This window comes from Sceloporus occidentalis, unplaced genomic scaffold, assembly GCF_023333645.1.
Source record: "Sceloporus occidentalis isolate IW3139 unplaced genomic scaffold, rSceOcc1.0.p SCAF_157, whole genome shotgun sequence".
NCBI lineage: Eukaryota > Metazoa > Chordata > Lepidosauria > Squamata > Phrynosomatidae > Sceloporus > Sceloporus occidentalis.
In genome coordinates this window covers 953,028-973,144 of record NW_028317137.1, presented here as the reverse complement: position 1 = coordinate 973,144, position 20,117 = coordinate 953,028, and the positions used below count along the sequence as shown (strand labels likewise).

General features: G+C 40.7%; 3 protein-coding genes across 5 annotated transcripts; 2 read left to right on the top strand and 1 right to left on the bottom strand.

Moving 5' to 3' along the window:
* Positions 1–575: 575 nt before the first annotated feature.
* LOC149280256 (biogenesis of lysosome-related organelles complex 1 subunit 3-like) lies at positions 576–1,127 on the bottom strand. Its single transcript, XM_089500561.1, has one exon. It carries the CDS (start codon positions 1,125–1,127, stop codon positions 576–578), a length of 552 nt encoding a protein of 183 aa, XP_089356687.1.
* A 1,187-nt stretch (positions 1,128–2,314) lies between these two features.
* Positions 2,315–4,808, top strand: LOC149280255 (trafficking protein particle complex subunit 6b-like). Its single transcript, XM_089500696.1, has 6 exons — positions 2,315–2,395; positions 2,867–2,934; positions 3,300–3,420; positions 3,771–3,854; positions 3,938–4,031; positions 4,777–4,808. The coding sequence occupies exons 1-6, from the start codon at positions 2,315–2,317 to the stop codon at positions 4,806–4,808; spliced, it is 480 nt and encodes a 159-aa protein (XP_089356822.1).
* Positions 4,809–8,639: 3,831 nt separating this feature from the next.
* Positions 8,640–18,613, top strand: LOC149280254 (CLK4-associating serine/arginine rich protein-like). Of its 3 annotated transcripts, XM_089500674.1 has the most exons (21): positions 8,640–8,738; positions 8,869–8,966; positions 9,589–9,690; positions 10,025–10,104; positions 10,342–10,426; positions 10,591–10,733; positions 11,116–11,212; positions 11,535–11,613; positions 11,822–11,895; positions 12,260–12,301; positions 13,280–13,495; positions 15,440–15,532; positions 15,566–15,724; positions 15,860–16,012; positions 16,113–16,152; positions 16,749–16,809; positions 17,168–17,226; positions 17,466–17,512; positions 17,926–18,005; positions 18,357–18,381; positions 18,568–18,613. In XM_089500674.1, the coding sequence occupies exons 1-21, from the start codon at positions 8,640–8,642 to the stop codon at positions 18,611–18,613; spliced, it is 1,878 nt and encodes a 625-aa protein (XP_089356800.1). The 3 variants fall into 3 exon arrangements, with proteins under 3 accessions (XP_089356800.1, XP_089356799.1, XP_089356798.1); XM_089500673.1 differs by having other exon boundaries at positions 15,443–15,724; XM_089500672.1 differs by having other exon boundaries at positions 15,440–15,724.
* The last annotated feature ends 1,504 nt before the right edge of the window (positions 18,614–20,117 follow it).

Sequence of the window (20,117 nt, the reverse complement as noted above, 5' to 3'; positions counted from 1 at the left end):
CACGAATCCTCATGTCTGGGGAAAAGTTCATTTCACATACAGATAAAGAACAGAAATGTAGACTTGGATGACAGATAATAACCTTTCAAGCAGTGCTGTCTGCTCATTCTTCCTGATGTTAAGACTCATAATACTTAAGTCGCAAGGATTGTTTCAGACGTCGGTCAGCCCTTGATCTTGCCTTAGATTCAGGAGCTATATACCTATCAGGCGTATGTATAAATTCCCTCACTGTATTAACCTCTAACACTAACGCAGGCCGGCTGTTTCACTTATCTATCACCTTCTACAGAGAATCTCTACTCTGTAGATTACAAGAAGGCATGCAATCATTGGACAGACGCAAGCTCTACTCACTCGCTGGTGCATGGAAGCACCTTGACGGGCAATGAAAATAATCATTTTCTTGTTTCTGTAAAATGAATTGAAAGGGATAAAGGAGAGAACAACCACAGAATGGCTTTATTAATGAATATGGCCATGACACCTAACACATAATACACAGTATTTTTTTTTTAAACTAAGAACAATGTTTATTCTCCAACATGTATGCGGTGCCTTGCCAAACTCGGAACTTAAATACGGATATCGGGGAGCAAATTGCAGCTGGTGATTATGTCAATCTTTTCAGAGACTCCTTTTAAATCCTCAAGGGCCAGTCTGATGCTATGGGAAGTGTTTATGATGCCATTCTGGGAGTTGCTTAACTGACTAGTCAACGTCCGAATCTCGTTGGTGGTTGTTTGATAGACGTGTCTGATGCTATTGTTAACATCATGGTACAGACGAGAATTACTCTCTAGAAGTTTTTGCTGCAGTAATGTGCTATAACGACCATGGTGCTGTATGTTGACAAGGGGTTTCTCTTCTATTCCAACTGGAGAATGCTCTGCTTCATTCCTGATGACTACCAATGGAGTCAGGTTCTTTTCCAACACGCTGGATGCAGTCTTCGGTACCTCACCACCATCCGCTTCATCATCGCTCTCGGAAGCTTCTCCCTGCACTTTCACACCACAAGCAATAGAAAATGACCCAGACGGGATGGACGTCACATAAATCTCTTCCTCATCATCCGTCTCAGATGCTTCTCCTTTGACTACAGTTTGGTAACCTTGAGAAGACATCTGTTTTTCCTCATATGGGCAGAAAACAAAGAAATTGTTATATAAAAAACACACACATGGAGACTCGAGTCTAAAAGAACTCATGACATAAAGTTTGCCTTTTATTTGTCATTGGCAAAATCAGGCACTTATGGGGAACTGATACTGCTGGTAAAACCATTATGATGAATGTTAAAAAAGGCTTTATTTAATATCAAAATTCATACAACAATGGAAATCTAAAAAGGTAACATTATATATATATATATATATATATATATATATATATATATATATATATATATACACACACACACACAATATAATGTAATAAAGCTTTTGATCACGTAGAGTTTTTTTGTTATTTTAATAAGAACGAGCCGCTTAAACATTAAGACTCGTTGAGTGAACGTTTTATTACATTATCATTCATTTTTACAACTTTTTGAGATTAATTTTCGCCATTGTTTGAATTTTTAACATTAATTATAATTTGGACGCAGCTTGACCAGGACTATCAATGTTTCAGTAAATAATTACAGCCTTAATAGTTAATTGGTCATTTTTCAGTTATTTATTATTTTATTATGGGAACCGAAACAGCAATTAACTCTTTGTGCGCAAAGGTCGACAGTCAAAAAATTTAGCAACAACCCCATCTATTGCACTCACTTACCTCACTACAAGTCACTGACAAGTCCAGCGGGAACACAAAACAGGAACAAAAACATCTGACCGGAAATTACTTTCTCGAGAACTTCTGACACCGGAAGTGGGGCTAAGTCTCAATGAACTAAGTTTAACACAAATTCCATTAACTATATTGCCACAAGGGCGATTTCTTGAATATACAACAGTCCAGAAAAGCAGATAGGCTCTGTAAATTTAATTTGCGAAACCGGAAGTAGCTGTAACGTTACCAATGCGACGGAAGTGGGGCAACCAGGAAATGGGGTTAGACGAAATGGCCCTGGAGTGACTTCTTGTGGATGAGGAAGAGAAGGATACGTGTATCTGTAAACCCTGGGCAATGTTAATGGCATATATACAGCAAGAAGCAGAAAACAAGAAAGACATTGTGATTTAGAAGAGATTCTTGCCTTTCGGAAAGTCCAGCTCGTATAGCGAAGACCAGTGACATAGTGACCCATGACAAGACTGTAAAGAGGCGGCAGCTCGTACAGCTGGTACATGGTACTACATCCAACATGGCAGATGAGACATTGTTTGCCCTTTTACACATGGAGATAGTTTCTCATGTGCAGAAGAGCGCAGGCCAGGACGAAGAGGTAAGACTCTGGTCTATTAGTCAATCAGTGGTTTTCTTGTTAGTTATGTAGAATCAGTAAAAAGAAAAAATCATACAACTACTGAGGCTGCTGATGTTAGAACCCCAGTCCTCATTTCTACCCCACTAGTGGCAATTACTAAATGATTTAGGACGCTGAAGTGCACCTTTACCTTTTGTACTATCGCATTGTGAAATTACACCCGTCACAATGATCTGAATGCTAAAATACCATTTTATGTTGGTGCTGGGTTTCCAGACCTTTGGTTTCCTAGTTTAATTGCTGATTCTTTTATACCATTTTAGTTTACAAATCTACTGATGATCTCTTTTGCATTACATTGTATATTTATGTAAATAGATATATGTGCGGTAACAATGTATTAGAAATGTATGGTGAGTATGAAAAAGGGCTTTTTATGCAGTATGAAACCTACAATATTAATCTGTTTTTCCCTCCAATCCTCTGTAGGATCAGGGAAAACACATACGTGTCCTAGAAGGAATGGGATTTCGTGTGGGTCAAGGGCTTATTGAAAAGTAAGTAGTCTATAAGCGAAGAGGATCAAGCTACTATTCCAACTTATAATAGAGTAGATGTGCATTGCTTGATGTAGAAATATTGGTCGCGGGTTAATTGTTAATTAAACCAACCAATGGTTACAGATCTAAAGCTGTGTATCATATAATGTGTAGTGTGTTTGGGATAAAGACCGACAAATGCACCCCTTTAGCCTGCAGAACCTGTGTTCGTATTCTTGAGCCTTCGTTCTGTATGAAACTGTGGGTGTTCGAGAATCTCTTCCTTTAGAGTGACAACAGAAATTTGGTAGTATGGTTGCCATGGATACCCAGGCATCTGTCATTTTCCTCTCTAGCTTTTTTTTTCTTTTCTCTCTCCTAAGGTTAACAAAGGACAGCCCGTCATCATTCAAAGATGAACTTGAAGTTGTGAAATTTGTTTGCAAGGAGTTTTGGACGATTGTCTTCAAGAAGCAGATTGATAATCTAAGAACAAACCATCAGGTATTAAATAAACTAAAAAAAGGTAGTTCTATACCTGTCTTCCTTTGCTCTTTTCTCCTATAAATATGGTCCACAAAAGCTTGTTTTTCTTTTACCACCCATTAACCTACTTATTTCAAACTTAATGATCGTCAAGATTTTATCATAAAGCAGTTATTTACAAAATGTGACTTATTTTCTATTGGAAAACATTCAAATACTTGTCGTTAAATAGAAGGCAATATGGCTTTGCATGCATCAGTGGATAATGGGTTAAATCTACTAACGCGCAGCTTTTTAACATTACTTTGTCTGTTTTGCTTTAACTCCCTGATCCTGTATAACTGACACGATTGTGTTTGTTGTTATAGGGGACGTATGTTTTACAGGACAACAGGTTTCTTCTTTTAACACAGATCTCCTGCAGTAAGCAATATTTGGAAGAAGCCCCAAAGGTAATACTTTGCAAACTGCATAGATCAACATGGATCTAACTTCACCACTGCCAGCTCATTCAGTCCCTTTTATCTCCCTCCAGTTCCTAGCATACACCTGTGGACTTATTAAAGGGGCTCTCTCAAACATGGGGGTCAGCTGTACTGTCTCAGCAGAGGTTGTAATAATGCCTGCCTGTAAGTATTGCCTTTAATCTTATTTGTAGCACTTTTCTCAACACCTGCCGTATCAACCTGTGTACGTGTGTATATGTATATATGTATGTGTTAAGTTTATTTTCTCTCTTGCATTGTCTTTATTATTGCTCTTGCTTCTCAGACTTTTGTTTTACATCAGAAACGATCAGCAGCCTGATTGTAGGGCTTTGCATGCAATCACCATGCTTCTGTAGGGCAAGTTCTTCCCCTTTGTGTAGTAGCCAATCCTCCCTGTAAGGGGTGGTGGGGTTTTACAATGATTGTCCTGTAAAATGTAACGTCCCCATGTGGCAACTACTACTATCTACTCTAAAATAGGCTTAGAACAGCAACTGGCATCTGTGGCCTCCTTTTTGTCCAGTGCATCAAGACATTAATTGAATCTCAGAAGGTCCTTGCTGTCACCCAGCCAGCCCACCTTTGTACCTATTTATTGGCAACCACTTTCGGCAGCTTCAAGGAGCTATAAGTTTATGGGGCAGCACCCACTACCAACTTAATTTGACCCCTAGGTGCCACCTGCTGCAGTTACAGGCATGACTTAAATCTGTCAAATTGACTTTTAGGGAAATTAGACTTAGATATCTTATTGTTCACCCAAATACAGGGTAAAGAGTTACTCATTGTGTCTAACAAACTAGAATAAAGTGAAATACATATTTTTTTAAATAAGTATATTTTACATGCCTATGTTATTTACATGTCAATATTTCCTATCCTGCAGGCAAATTTCAAGTTGTCATTTCAAGGACATAACGGAAAAGAAGATTCAAATACATTTTTTATTTTGCCAAGACAAAGGGTTTTAAAAGACAAGAAAAGATCCCTTAGGAATTAAGTAGGCGCACCAGCTATGCAAGGTTCTTTTTATTATGCTGTTTAAACTAGAAAGCCCGACATATGTTTCCAAGATGATGTCCTGCTTTAGTCCATACTTTAGTAATACATTTTAAGATTAGGAGTGATGTTTATTTACTGTCCAAAAATTGGAAGCATTAAGCAGTTAGTGTGTAATGCCTCGTTTCCAAGCCGGTAGGTTAACAGAATAAAATGATTTACTTAACAACAGGTTTTCACTAAAACTTGGCAAATGTTGGACACAACCAACTTGATGCGGGGATACAGCTAAATTCCGATCTGTAATTTGCATCTTGGTTTAACTCACAGCACACGAGTTGAAATGAATTTTTAGGCTAAAGTCGGTACTATAAAATGTTAAAAAGGAAAAGCCACAATGTGACATGTAAAATATGAAGCCTTGAGTCTAAAGGAGCCATTGCTCTTCTGTACATTGTTTAAACTGTGATTAAACGGTTGGCCTATGAAGGCTGGCGCGCTCATGGACCTTTTTGTAAAATGCCTTTCTGTATATTTGCTTTTCTTAATAAAGTATAATGGATGTTTCACGTTTTGAACAGAGCTAGCTGGAACCTAGCGAGATCTTGAATGTTCAAGAGATTCCTGAGATGATAATTACGGCATGATTTATGCAATTATGAAGGCAGAGAAACTTTCTTCCTTCAAGATGTAGCACGTTCTATTACTTTTGGTTTATTTCATATCTTAAAGGACCAAGCCATCCATCATTTCCACTCTAATGCATATACCTTTGTGGTCCCTTTTAATTTCAGTGGTTTCCCCCTTGCAAATGCATCTGGGGATTCTGCAGGATCCCCCTCCCCCATATACACTTGCCCAAAGATAATAAACAATGAATATTATATTCATTGTCCATTAAGTTGCCTGATGTGAAGGCCTAACGTAGCTACCCACTGCCTTGATGCACTAGACACATCTGAGCCCCTACAAAAGAGAAACGAAATAGATATTTGGAATTATGAAGACATTCCCATTGTTTAAAAATAGTTATTGCGTTTATTTTACATACTATACCGAGTTTTTAAATAACTATGCCATGGGGAGGAATTTTTTGTTAGGCACACTAAGCATGTATCTAGGGGTCTATAGACTTTGTGGTAGCCCAGTACTTTAATTCATCATCCCACTCAACTGTATGCATACTACGAGCGCATGTAGTCCATAAAAAATTGGATCCTCTAAGGTGTTCTACATTTCTATTATTTTATGCTCAGGTTTTAATCGAGCCCACTTTACCAAAACCGTTAACGCTAAGAGCCACATCTGTGAATAGCCACCCATCGATATTTTATTGGGACGCTCTAATTTAGAGACTTTGATGACCTGCATTCCTGTGATTCGGATGCTTTAGATGCTCCCAAATATATCCGCCCCTAAGTGTATCTCCTGCCCCTTTGACCTTGCACTACAGCTGCATGTAAGAGGTGCCGTTCCCCGAGCCAGACAAATTGATTTCTAAATCCCTAATTGACTTTTTTTTTTACTGCAAGGACCCCTACGTCACCAAATATGTTCCACAAATGGTTCTAACACCAGCCCTTATGGAAACGTTATCTCATCATTATTTAAAGATACACTTTGTTGAGTCACCTGCGTTCAAGCAGGGATATCAACTGGGAGCAGAAGCACCAATTGTGAGTCGTATTTATGACCACAACAGTGTTCAATAAGAAGTTCCAGATTGTATGACCCTAAGAATCCTCCCCTTTGCCCTGATATTGGGGTAAAAACCCTGAGACACAGGGTCACATCCTGATAGTTTCCAGGTATGGTGGCAACCCTTTGCCATGATAACATAGTAACATAGATGGTCTAAATATGTATGGTAAACACCTACGAATGCACAATTTCAATTCAATAAAGCTAGGTGTAAAAAAAAAAAGCCATATGATGTCATTGCAGTCCCTCCCTTTTTTGTCGCTGAGGTCACCTGATTATCCTCACCCAATCCAAACAAAGAGGCTACATGGGCTGCTTTACGTTCCAAGCACCAGAGATAAAAGCTCCCAATTGAAGTAGATTTAGAAGTGTCTCGTCGTTAGTCTCAGACTTCTGGTGTAAACAGTTTTTAATTAAAAGGTATAATTTGTAAATGCCTCGTCGTACCTGCCCCCCGGCGTCTCTGTAGTAAGTCAGGCATGTCCTTGAAACATTTGTTATGTTTCTAGTGTTTAAAGCTCTAGAGAAAAAACTACGTCACGTCAGTGTGCGAAAGGTAGAGGGCTGCGGACAATGCGCCGCTAGACAAGCCAATGGCGGGACGTCCCTCCAAGTCGTGGGTGGAAGGTAACCTTTGAGTTTTTATCCGGAGTGTTAGTGACACAATAACGAATGCAAATAAAGCTGCGAACTGCCGGTACGTCATAGTGTGGGCAAATAACTGTTGCCCATAGTGGGTCGTGCCTTTAGTTTTCGCGTCATTTCCGGTGTGTGCGAGGAGGAAGCTGGTGAGAATATATGTAATGTTTGCTCCTAAGTGATTGATTCCGTATAAATATGTGATTGAGAATGTGCATGCCATGAGTATGTATATGTAGCATGTGCTCGTCATGTCTGTGTGCAGCCTCATTAAATCTGCATTTGGAATGTTTTTTTACAGGAGTGAGCTTTGTATCCATGATATGTGTGTGTATATATATATATATATATATATATATATATATATATATATATATAAAATTACCATGTATAAAGGTGGCAAGAAAAGTAAGCTGCATTCTCAGTGAGTGAGAAGCTAATTGCTCCTGTATACAGTGCATTCTTTAAATGACCCAAAATGTGATACTGGTTTTAGTTGCATATACATGACATCATTAGGTATAGGGTGTTATCCCCTTTATAACTGAGAATATGGATTATTTGGGGGATTAAAAAATGCACGCAGAAGACAATCATGCAGCCATACTTCCTTCACAGAGCAATTCATTAGCCCGAGCAACTTACCGTAGACTTTGGTGGCTATGTAATATCTTATTTATTTCATGCCGCCCTCAGCTGGAGCGCTTCTTACAGTCCGTACGTTCAAAGGGTCTGATGAAACTAGAACGGACAGGCTAAAATGAACCGATAGATTAGGTAAAGGGGACCCGGCTCGCAAGCTGGCAATGTAGAGAGTGGGAAGTGGGAGTTCTGTTAGTGGTGGATCAGATATGAAGGTTCTGGCTGCAAAGATTACACGATTCTGTGAAGAAGTTGATTTTGAGACTGAATATTGAGCTTGAAGGTGAAAGAGAGGAGGGGTGATAAGGGAGGAGGGGTGCCTTGGGTTATGGGAAGAGCATAACGATGGAGTAGGGCAGAATTGTTATCATGGAGGGGTTTTTATATTGGTTTTGAATTAAATTCTTCTTGTAATGGGAAGATAGAGTAGAAGATATGATAGTATAATAACTGCATGAATTACAGCAAGGCGCCAGATCGTCCATTAAAATCTTGGATTCCGTGACAGCTGGCGGTACGAACTGTATTTGTCGAGTGCAGATGGCAGCGAGCGGGTACTGGCAGAGCGTAGAGCGTAGCATGTGGTGTGTGACAGCAGCATCCATGAGAACTAAAGGTCCGGGTCGGAGTGATGAGTGTTATTTAGAAAACCCAAGATCTGAAAATGTTCTAGGCTTTCAACGTGGAAGAGGCTCCTGACCTCACAGTGTCTTATATTTTTCTCCATGCCTTTCTCCAGTGAATTGTCGGATGAAGACTGGTTCTAGGATGTGGCATGAAGCCCGTAAACACGAGCGGAAGCTTCGGGGGATGATGGTGGATTATAAGAAACGGGCAGAGCGTCGCCGGGAATATTACGAGAAAATTGTAGGTGACCTCATTGGTTTGTCGCTGTACAGCCACGCGTTCTCTTGGCTCACCAAGTCTTTATTTTATTTCTTTTTCTTGAAACCTTTGTGAATACGCTGGTAACGAATCCTACTCTCTTCCCCCACAGAAAAAGGATCCTGCTCAGTTCCTTCAAGTTCATGGAAGATCCTGTAAGATCCATCTGGATTCTGCTGTGGCTTTGGCTGCGGAGAGCCCGGTTAACATGTAGGCTTCCAACTTTTAAACTTGATTTTCTGATTTAGAGTATATTAACGAATTTTAGTCGGTCAGTAGAAGGGGGAGAGAATATTGTTACGAAAAGTCTGACAATCGTGGCTCTAAGATGATGTTCAAGAGGCTCCGTCGCTTTTCCCAGATATTACATCATAAGCTTATATAATGTTTGAAACCTACATATGCATTATATGCGTTATAAACCTATCTAATGTTTGCCACGGTGGGAGCAGCCAGTTTAACTTCCCTGAGGATTTCATTATTTCTCCCTGTTCAGTGGCAGCTGCCCTTGTAAGGGTGGTGGGTGAGAAGAAGGTAGATTACGGGAGGGCAGGTAATTTAAATGATTTATGCCACCTCTTGACCTGGACTCTCCTGTGAGATACGTGGTCGCTTGATTTAAAAACATCTCCAAATCAATTCTAGCGATCTAAGCTAAAGGTGGTTTCAATACAATTGGTTACAACAAAAAGTTGTAAAGGTGACATTTTCACTTTAAAGAGGTGAAGGGGGTGCTGCATACATCCCGGCTCATTGTCTGGATAAATGTCCTATTTTCTATAGGGTTAATAGTATTAAGTATATGACTGATGCTGTTTGTGTTCAATGTCAGGATGCCTTGGCAAGGAGATCCCAACAACATGATTGATCGTTTTGATGTCAGAGCTCACCTTGATTATATACCAGAATATAAACCTCCTCTTCTTTCAACCATGTAAGTAATATTATCATATAACATGTTTAGTGCATACAGCAGACACACACTGTTAACGTTAAGCCGTTATAATTTACAGTTTACTGATACTATGATCCCACAGAGCTACTGCAGGGGCTCATACTTTCTACTATTTGCAGAGAATGTTTTGTGTATAGTATGGCATTGGTGAAAATGTTTCAGGACATCAGAGGTAAAAATCCTATTCTATCAGGGTTATTGCAGCTTCTCTCTAAGAGCTCTCTTTGCCAGGGAAAAAAACCATAAACAGGAGTGTTGTCAGGGAATCCTCGATTATATTCTATTATTAAAACCAAAAATCTTTCTCCACCAGCTCATCTGAGCAGGAATCTGATGACCGAAAGTGCAACTATGAACGATACAGAGGGTTGGTTCAGAATGACTTTGCTGGAAGTAAGTATTCCTGTTGTGCAAAGCCTTGTCGGTGCCAATGTTTGTGGAAAGATGGTAGTTTGATGTGAGTTTTACTATATTGCCCCAGTGACCTCACTCAGATTGCTTCCGATAAAGTGCCCGTTAGCTGAATACATAACACACCTTTATACGAAATATGCATGGCCCCAAAAAAATGTTTTATTTACATTGAGTCGTCCGTTTACGTTTCGTACTGTTTTGTTTTTTTCCTGTTAGTTTCTGAAGAACAATGTTTGTACCAAATCTACATGGACGAGCTTTATGGGGGGCTGCAGAGACCAGGAGAAGATGAGAAGAAAAAGTAAGGGTCCAACAAAGCTTTGATCTTCAATACGTTGATCGCCTCTTTTCCAGTTCTTTATTAATTCTCTTTACACTGTCATTACCTGGCCATAATTTCTTGGTCATCTATTTAATTTTCTCCACACCAATCTGCTTGTTTTGTTGTTTTTTTTATCCGTACAGACTTTCCGAGAAGAAGGCCTCTATTGGGTACACGTATGAGGACAGTACCGTGGCCAATCTAGGGGACTCTTCTGATAAGGATGAGGAAGAAGACTCGGATGACGAGAGCAAGTCTGATGAAGATGAAGTCATCCCAGACATTGGTATGTTCTTCCATCTTGGATTAACCCCTTTAGGACAATGGGCGGTCCCTAAACCCATTGAAAACAATGCATTTTGAGCCCGTACATGTACGGGCTTTGTCATTAAGGGGTTAAGGACCCTGGCAGTTGTAGCTTGCAACCATTTGAGTGTCATTCTCGTCCTTTTCTTTAAATAAAATACCCACAACTTGTGTTCATTTTCTTCTTCAAAAGGAGGCACAGTACTGACGCAGACCTTTTTCATCCAGAATGCTTTCACATGCTCTGTTTGTAGACTTTCTGTTTTCTTGACCGGTCTGAATACAGATCATGATTTGCTACTTGGCACAATTTTTCTTTTTTTTTTTTAACTGCTTCGTGGTTTTTTTTCTTTCTTTCTTAGATGTGGAAGTGGATGTTGATGACATCACCGAAGAGCAAGTTGCCGATCTGAACAAGCAAGCAACAACTTATGGGATGGCTGATGGAGACTTTGTAAGGTGAGCAAATGGAGATAAGCCACTTTTTTTTTTTTTTTTATTTGAGCAAGATATTTGAGATTCATTAATTATTATTAATAATAATCATTATTATTATTATTTCAGTAGTTTGGCTGTTCTGTGAGTTAACATATTAGATTATTTATCTTAAGTTTTACATAGTTCTGTGGAAGATCCTTGGATCTGTGACGTTTTTACAATCCTTTACTATTGTAATCCTCCCAAGCTATAGTGTTTTTAAAGAAAGACAAGCTTTGTATAACAATTGTCCTAAACCCTGGAATTAATGCATGCTTTGCAATAAATATTATGTCTTTTTTAGGATGCTACGTAAAGATAAAGAGGAATCTGAAGCAATTAAACACGCTAAGGCTTTGGAAGAGGAGAAGGCTATGTACTCTGTAAGGACTTGCACCTAGAAGCGCTCAACAAAATGGCCTCTTGGACGTGACGTGGGTCACTGCGCGGATCAAAAGCCCAATCTTTTCACAGCTAGTAATTCCCAACGTACCCCATAGCATTTCGGCTTCCCAGATCACATTACCGGCCCACCGTTTTCCGTTATTTCGTTTTGTTTGGCCTCTCTGATGCCATATACGTTTCTTCCAGGGCCGGCGTTCGCGCCGCCAGAGGAGAGAGTTCAGAGAAAAACGTTTGAAAGGGAGGAAGATTAGCCCGCCCAGGTAAGGATAACTTTCTGCAGATGGCCACCAGCCAACCCCACTGCACAATGGTCGAGCTACAAGGGAAATCTTTGTGGGCGTCTTTAAAAAGCGGGGCGCACCTTCAAGACACTGAGCGCTCCATCTCTTATCGGCGAGCGGTGCTTTCTATTGTACATGGGACGCCGTCCACGGAGGCGCTGCCCTAGATCGGACCTGGGGCAGCCTCGAGTAAACGCATCACTGAAGGGAAGGGCAGACTTCTAGAACCATTAACACAAAAGCTGTTGATGTAAACTGTTCGGAGTTGTGTCCTGCATGCTTCCACATCTGTAACTTCAAAAAGCTGGAAGCGAGTTAACTTATTTTTTGCCTTCCCATACAGTTATGCCAGAAGAGACAGTCCAACATATGACCCTTACAGAAGGTGAGTCACAGTTTAGATGCCTATGATGTAGAAATAACCATCGTAGTGTCGGGCACGAACCCTGCCGTATATCTTCCTGGCTGTGTCAGATGTTGTTATTTAGTGTAGAATACACTCTTTCTAAAGTTGCTAAAGAAGCAGTGCACTCTGAGTCCCCAAGGAGCATGCAGGTACCCCCACGTTTCCAAATCTGGAGTCACCAAGCCGCTGAGAAACGCTCGGAAAATTATCTTGTGTCTGTTCGTTGTGTGTCTCTGTGAGTTAAGCAACGTTTCAACCTGCTCTGGCCTTCATCAAGCCTGACCCAAACTGTTTGAAACATTCTTACGCAAGTGATGGCTTTGTGAACAATATTGAATAAATCTATTTTAGGGTTTTAGGACCAACCTTTAATTGCTGCGCTACCAATAAAGCCTTAATGGCTCATTATATACATCATTCTTTAACATAAAACGTAATCAACTTTACCCTGAGAAAACAAAGTGATATGTTGCCCGTTCTTTTGGCGCTGAACGGCTTACTGTTAAAGGCTAATTTTGTGATTCTGTAGCCTTCTTCCCATTGCTATCAGCCTTACAATATGTTTTGGGTCGGAATTGCCATTTGATTGCAATTTATGATTATTTTTAGACATTATTTAAGAATTTTTTTCAAGGAAACGTACTTGCTTGTGTGCTCCGCACCCCAAAACCCCCGTGACTGTCTAACTACACATGTCTTCAGAGACCATAACAAAAAGGAACATAATCATGCATACGCCAATACCAAAAAGCTGTGGACGTATCATTGCTCCAATTGTTTGGGTCAAGGACCCACTTAAACATTATTTAGGAAGCACGTAGCCATATACTAGTGGATGGTTAACCCTTTCAGTGTTTTCCTTTGACCATGTTAGTCGTGCAGTGATCCTGAGAGCACCCTAAGGGTTTTGGTTGGTCCATTTGAGCCTCTCATACGTTTGTATGGCTTTCTCCTCAGGTCCCAGTCTGATTCCTCCTCTGTTTCCCGTTCTCGTTCTCCCACTCCTGGACGAGAAGAAGCGATCACTTTTATTACCAGCTTCGGGGGCAGTGACGAGGAGGCAGCTTCTGGGCTCACGGCACAGTCTCCTTCCGGCGGCAACAGCGGCGGCGGCAAACGCGCTCCCCATACACAGGCAACGGGGACTTCTTCAGGTCATAAAGAGGCCTCCCGGTCGGTAACTTTCGATTCTCCCCAGCCGTATGTGTCGTGGGTCGGCTTAAACGGGGGAGGGCGGGAGGCCCAGAGTCTTCTGCTTTAGAAGGGCCGGAACTCCCCAACCGGTAATTGGAAGGGGGTAGTAGCGCTTTGTATATACAGGTTATCTATGTAAATCCTCAGCTCATTATGACTGTGGCAACGTCTTACTTCTAGATGAAAGTGGAATAAATCCTCGGTTGTGACTATTCTCTAAATCCGAGGCTTCAAACATCTGAAAAGCACTATCCAAGTAGACCTTTAAGCCAAGTGTACCCAGTGAATTTAATAAATGATGCTACCTTTAATCATGAAATACCAAAACGTAAAGGCTTTTATCTGGGTTCATGTATCGGTAGCATTACCGTGGACATTATGAGACTCTTACTCTAAACCAGGGGTGGGCAATTAATTTTCCCATGGGGCCACATGAGAAATTGGAATGGTTTTAGAGGGCCAGACCTCTACAAACTACAAACTCCGAAGCCTTGTCCATTTTGTTAACTTATGTGCTGTTTAATAAAGTTATTCAAGCCTACGTCATTGGTAGAGGTGCTTGAATAAGTAAGGCCTGAATAACTATTAGCACAGCACAGAAGTGAACAAAATGAACAAGGCTTCGGAGTGCATACCGTATTTTTCGCTCTATAAGACGCACCTGCTGATAAGACGCACCTAGATTTTAGAGGAGAAAAAAAAGGAAAAAATATTTTGAGCTAAAAAATGGGCTAAAATATTTATTACAATAACTGAATAAGCTATGAACACAGTAAGACACACGCAGTAAGACACACACAGACACAGTAAGACACACACAGACACAGTAAGACACACACAGACACAGTGAGACACACACAGACACAGTAAGACACACACAGTAAGACACACACAGACACAGTAAGATACACACAGACACAGTGAGACACACACAGACACAGTGAGACACACACAGACACAGTGAGACACAGACACAGTGAGACACACACAGACACAGTGAGACACACACAGACACAGTAAGATACACACACACACACAGTAAGACACACACACACAAACACAGTAAGACACACACACACACAGTAAGACCTCCCTCCCTAACCCCCCCTTCTCAGGATCTCCCCCCCCGCCCCGGTCACTTACCTTAAACTCCTGTGTTGGAAGTGTGAGGCGTTTGTCTCGGGTGCCGGCGCTTCACTGCTGATCGCCGGCGTCTGACGTCATATGCCGGCGCCCAGCGTAAAGCGCCGGCACCCGAGACAAACGCTTCCAACACAGGAGTTTAAGGTAAGTGACCGGGGCGGGGGGGGACACCGGACTCATTGGTGAGTCACCAGGACACTCTTTGCGGGCCGGTCCGAGCTATTCAGCGGGCCGGATGTGGCCCGCGGGCCGTGCTTTGCCCAGGTCTGCTCGAAACGGTAAAGTAAACCTAAACATGAATGGAGAAACGCGTATAAATTCCCTGACTTCTCAACTGTTTCCACATGCCTCGAGGTGTTTGGGATGCGGATAATTCTTAATATTAGGAAAATCCCCTTTTTACAACCCAGTAACTTAATGAAACAGGTGTCTCGTGACCCTTCTTTTCAATATGTCTTGTAAGTATCTCAGGTGCCAAATCGAGGGTATTTACATTTTTCTGCACATTTAAAATTATATATACTTATGTCATCGTCCTACTGATATTTAAGATTTTTAAAGAGGTTATTTTGGCTTCACACTAAAAGTATTGTGAAACGCCTCCCTATACGCTGCCATCTTCTAAAATTAAGAACGTTTGCTCCTGAGGACCTAGGATTCTTTCAAAATGACTTTGGGACAGGGAGGACAATGGCTTCTTGTTACCAGATTTTATGTGCTGGTCTCGGCAATGTCTTTAACATACTGTCTTCTCTTTGGGTTTGCAATTTGTTCCTGCAGAAGGAGATCTTCCTCCTCTTCCTCCTCTTCTTCTTCATCTTCGTCGTCATCGTCTTCCTCCTCCTCTTCATCACGGTCCAGAAAATCTTCTAGGTCTCGATCCAGCTCTCGATCCAGGAGAGGTAGTATCAGGCGGCGGTCTGGGTCTCGTTCACGATCCAGAAGGTACTCTCGAAGCCCGGTGAGGCGTCACTCGGGTGGCGGCGGGACAAGGGACAGCAGGAGATATTCTAGATCCTTGTCATCAGAAAGGGATCGCTATTATGGAGCAAGACGACGGTCGAGGTGAGCAGTGCCAGCTGTGATGGTGTAGTTTATTTCGTGTAAGGAGTGGTTGTGCACTTTGCATTATTATGTATTATTGTTATGTTGTAGAGCCTGGTTCGTTATCTTTATTTCCCCACAAATTCCTATTTCTAGAAGCCGCTCACGGTCACCGGACCGCCATGGGCGCTCTACAAGGGGCGGTGGGCGCCCACGGAGCAGCAGCAGTGTCTCGCGGAGTCCGTCTCCAGCACGTGAAAAGGGAGCAAGACCAGCAGTGTCCCCAGCGCTGGGGGAGCGTTTGAGAAAGTGAGTGGGAATACATTCATTCATTGCGTGTGGCGTCCGGGGAAAGGCTGCCAATATCCGCAGCATGAAGCATTCACCGTGTGATTTCTTTATCTCCTAGGCCTGAGCCTGCTGTTTGCAGAGAGAGCGGATCAGCCAAAGTCAGTAAGAATTTTACCGCCTTGTTGATTCACGCAGGATGCGCTGTAGCCATTAGATAGCAGAATACATAACGACGGATACCTTGGTGTATTCACGTCAGGTTTTTACCAAAACCTTTCTAGATGGCAGTTTGCATACATCTCAATCCACATCTAGTATTTGCGTGTAGACATTGTTACAAAGTACACTGTGTGTAGTGTGTATGTGTGTGGTGTGTGTGTGTGTGTGTGAATTCCTCATGACTTAATTTAAATACATCCTGTAGTGACTTATGTGATTTAGTCACCCATTTTTTTTTTCCTTTTTGCTAACCCCCTTGTTTAATTCAAGTGTAGATTCCAAATTTTATGAGCATGTCAAGGGGAAGGAGGTTTAGTGAACATTAAGGGGTTCTTATTTGCTTCGATTTTTGTAACCGTGCATCTGTAATCAATTTAGATGCCAAGCTGTGTCTATACACTGGTGTGTTCTTTATTCATTTAACCATCATTTGCCTTTCTAAGGACACCAAAGCTCCTCGCTCAAGGCTCTTAACACAGAGCCTCTTACACTCTCTCGTTTTTCATCCCAAAATATCCTTTTCTTCTTTCTCCAGACAAAGCTGACTCCGCAAGAGAAGCTGAAGCTCCGGATGCAGAAAGCTTTGAATAAGCAGTGTAAGTGTCTATATTCCATAATGCTTTCCTGGGGTTACATAGTTTGTTTTTTTTTTACATCAGCCTGTGTGCGGAGCCCCAAAAAAATTGCGTCCCAGCTGAGTGTGTTGTGGTGGATTATTGTTGGGCCTTAAACACCAGCTATTAAATTATTTGATTTGATAATAGTTGCCCCCCCCCCTGGGTAACTGGAACTTGCATAGGCTTTGCACCCTGTAATATTAAGGACCCGTGTGTAATCCAGAAGCTTCATTGCATGATAATAGAAATCTATGAATAGTTGGTAATTGAGCACCATTAATTATATGGGTTTTAGATGTTTCTATTTTAATCCCTGGAGTGTTTCTCTTACTTGCAGACAAGGCGGATAAGAAGGCTGCTCAAGAAAAGATCATTCAGCAGGAGCACGAGCGTCAGGTAGGAGAAAGCCTTTTAACCTAAAGTGAATTATATTAATAGATAATTAGCACTTCTAAAATGTACTCCATGCATAGATCATTTTTAAAAGTGGGTGGAAACTAGTGTTCTACATGTTAGAACACTATATATATATATATATATATATATAAACACAGTGGTGTTTTTTCACTTGTAATATATTTATATAAATTTGTCACTTGACCCCTTTTGACATTTGTATCGATCTTTTTGAACAGGAGCGCGAGGATGAGCTTCGGGCCATGGCACGGAAGATTCGCATGAAGTAAGGAAAAAAAAAAAAAGCACTAACTAACCTACCCGAGCATGTGTATGACTCTATAATTGACTTTCAGTTTATTAATCTTCTGGAGATTGCGTAACTGTTTTATTGATCCAACGATAGAATATAGAACAGGGAATAAACTTTTTTTTTTTTTTTTTTTTTTTTTTTTTTTTTGCTTTTAATTTTATTTTTTTAGATTTTTTTTATTTATTTTGCTTTTTTATTTGGGTGCACAAATGTAGCTATATACAGTGGACTTGTAAGAGGTCTGCTCGGTTACTTGGCATGATCATTCACTGGTATCTTTTGCTTGACTTATTTTGAAAATATTCGTCAATACTGTGAGAACTAGCATCTCACCCAAATGCGTTCTGGAGGCTGTGACTGACTCGCTTGTAATGTTTGCCTTGTAGGGAGAGAGAACGCCGTGAGAAAGAACGCGATGAATGGGAGAGGCATTACACCCGAAGCAGAACCCCTTCCCCAAAGCACAGTGAGTGCCGATACATAGAAACATAGAATTTGATGGCAAATAAGAACCATTTAGCCTATCTAGTCTGCCCGCTTTCCCTGATGTAAAGGCTCTAACCTTGATCCGTCCTCTCGCTGTGTTGGCTTTTACCACTTCCATTTATCTATCTCTCGGTGAGAGAGGGCGTTATAGTATCTTGTGTTGCATTTTGAATGAGAAGACACTACACATGATTCAAACCGATCTGTATGGTCGAGAAAGAAAATATGCAGTAAAGTATAGGTCCACCATCTACATAGATAATCATCGCCATTCTTGTGTATATATAGAGGCTGTTTTGTCATCTTATACAGTACTTTGTTTTCTCCACAGGTCGAGAATACAGCTCGTCCAGGAGGTAAGGTTGTCTTGTAGATGTTGGTTTACAGGAACTTGTAAAGGCGACTCCAAAGTTTATAGTGGAGGATCGTTCTTGTCTGTGCAAAAAGTGTTCCAAACTCTATGGAAGTAATAAGTACTTAGAAGCTAATCAATGAGATTGTGACACAGAAATCAATCATGGTATTTATAATTTTCTTTGCAGGAGGTCCCGCTCACGATCCAGGAGTCCTCACCACCACCGTCATTAGCTGTTTCTTAATATGTTGTTTTGTTTTTGAATAACACAGCTAGGTATGAATACGATTCTTACCAGAGTTAGTGGTACATTCCATGGGACAGATATAGCTTTGGTAACTTGAGGGAGCGCGCTTCTTTCCTCCTGTGGTGTCATGACCAGGCGGAATGGCTGATGTGGGCATTGCTAAGTCTTCTCAAGACTTGTCTGGTGTCTTCCTGAGAAGTCAAAGGTTTCGGCGTTCTTGTCCCATGAAATTAATGCCCTTCTTGTACAGGCCTTTAAATGGAACAGTCATAAGAAATAGTTGCCTCTTTCAAACAGATGCAACCAGTTCATACTATATTTTTTTTCTTTAGCTTTTAAGTTAAAATTCATCTGATTGAGATTTAATGGCCTGCGCTACTCAAATGCAGATATATCGCTAGGGTATCATCCACTGTGACTACAACGTGACATATATTTTTTAATGTACTAGAATGTCGTGATGCAACACAAAAGTGATGACAGAATAAGGTGTTTTTTTTTTTTTGTTTTTGTTTTTTTTGCTCCCGGCTCCTCCGTGAACAATTTTTTTTCAAAAGTGAAGAGGCAATGTCTTTGTTATGGGCCCCAGGATGAGGTGGTAGGAGTACAGCTAAGCACACCAAATGGCCAAGGTTACCTTCTCCAGAACTTGTGTAGTGTATATGTAAATAAAATCTTATTGATTCTTAAATCCAAAAGAAGTTCATTTTTTTTGGGTGCGGGTTGGATGCAGTCTATACATCTAATTCTTTGATTAGATCAATAGATAGAGATGTCGATTATTTCCATTTAAGAATAGATCCATTTGTTATATGCACCACGGATTAATATATAAAATAAAGTTTAAGACAAATGATTCCTTTTATTAGTATTAGTTTATGTAAACTTTGATTTTTATATTTTTTTCACATTGTAGAAAGTAAAGCAAAACCGTATTGATCAAGATTAATTACATTTTACTCAGAAATACAAAAGATATTAAAATTAAGAAACAGAGAAACAATCATTTGGGAAAGGTTTCACAGGTTCACGTTTACAAAAACCAAACGCCTGACAAGCCAAACTATCACGGCATCTAGAAATGAACCACCCTGATGACTTAAGATATAATGCTTATATCTTATAATACTGATGTCAAGAAACCATGAAGTATGCAGGATGCTAACGTGTAAGAATAACGGCTCATGATGACACATTGCATGTGAAGTAACACTGTTGGGTTACCAAGTAATTGGTCGCTCTTGTTTCTCCACCACCAAAGTAATCTTACCTGGGAACCAGACCTCCTGGTTGTCCACCTAATAATGATCTGGATAGAGGACTGTCACCAACTGGGTCAACAGAAACAATGTTGTCTCTTGTCCATTCAAACTTATTTATACCTACACTTCAAAGCTTAAAGCTGTCCTACATGATACATTGTCTATAGGTGTCCCTAGTTGAAGGCGAACTCCCATCTATTACTAGCGCTGAGTGATTGTAAATTGATG

Coding starts and splice junctions, on each gene's coding strand:
- LOC149280256 (XM_089500561.1), bottom strand. CDS start 1,127: ATGTCTTCTCAAGGTTACCAAACTGTAGTCAAAGGAGAAGCATCTGAG.
- LOC149280255 (XM_089500696.1), top strand. CDS start 2,315: ATGGCAGATGAGACATTGTTTGCCCTTTTACACATGGAGATAGTTTCT. Junction 3,855..3,937: donor ATTTGGAAGAAGCCCCAAAG/GTAATACTTTGC, acceptor ATCTCCCTCCAG/TTCCTAGCATACACCTGTGG. Junction 4,032..4,776: donor GGTTGTAATAATGCCTGCCT/GTAAGTATTGCC, acceptor CCTATCCTGCAG/GCAAATTTCAAGTTGTCATT.
- LOC149280254 (XM_089500672.1), top strand. CDS start 8,640: ATGTGGCATGAAGCCCGTAAACACGAGCGGAAGCTTCGGGGGATGATG. Junction 15,725..15,859: donor GGAGCAAGACGACGGTCGAG/GTGAGCAGTGCC, acceptor TCCTATTTCTAG/AAGCCGCTCACGGTCACCGG. Junction 17,513..17,925: donor GCACGGAAGATTCGCATGAA/GTAAGGAAAAAA, acceptor TTTGCCTTGTAG/GGAGAGAGAACGCCGTGAGA.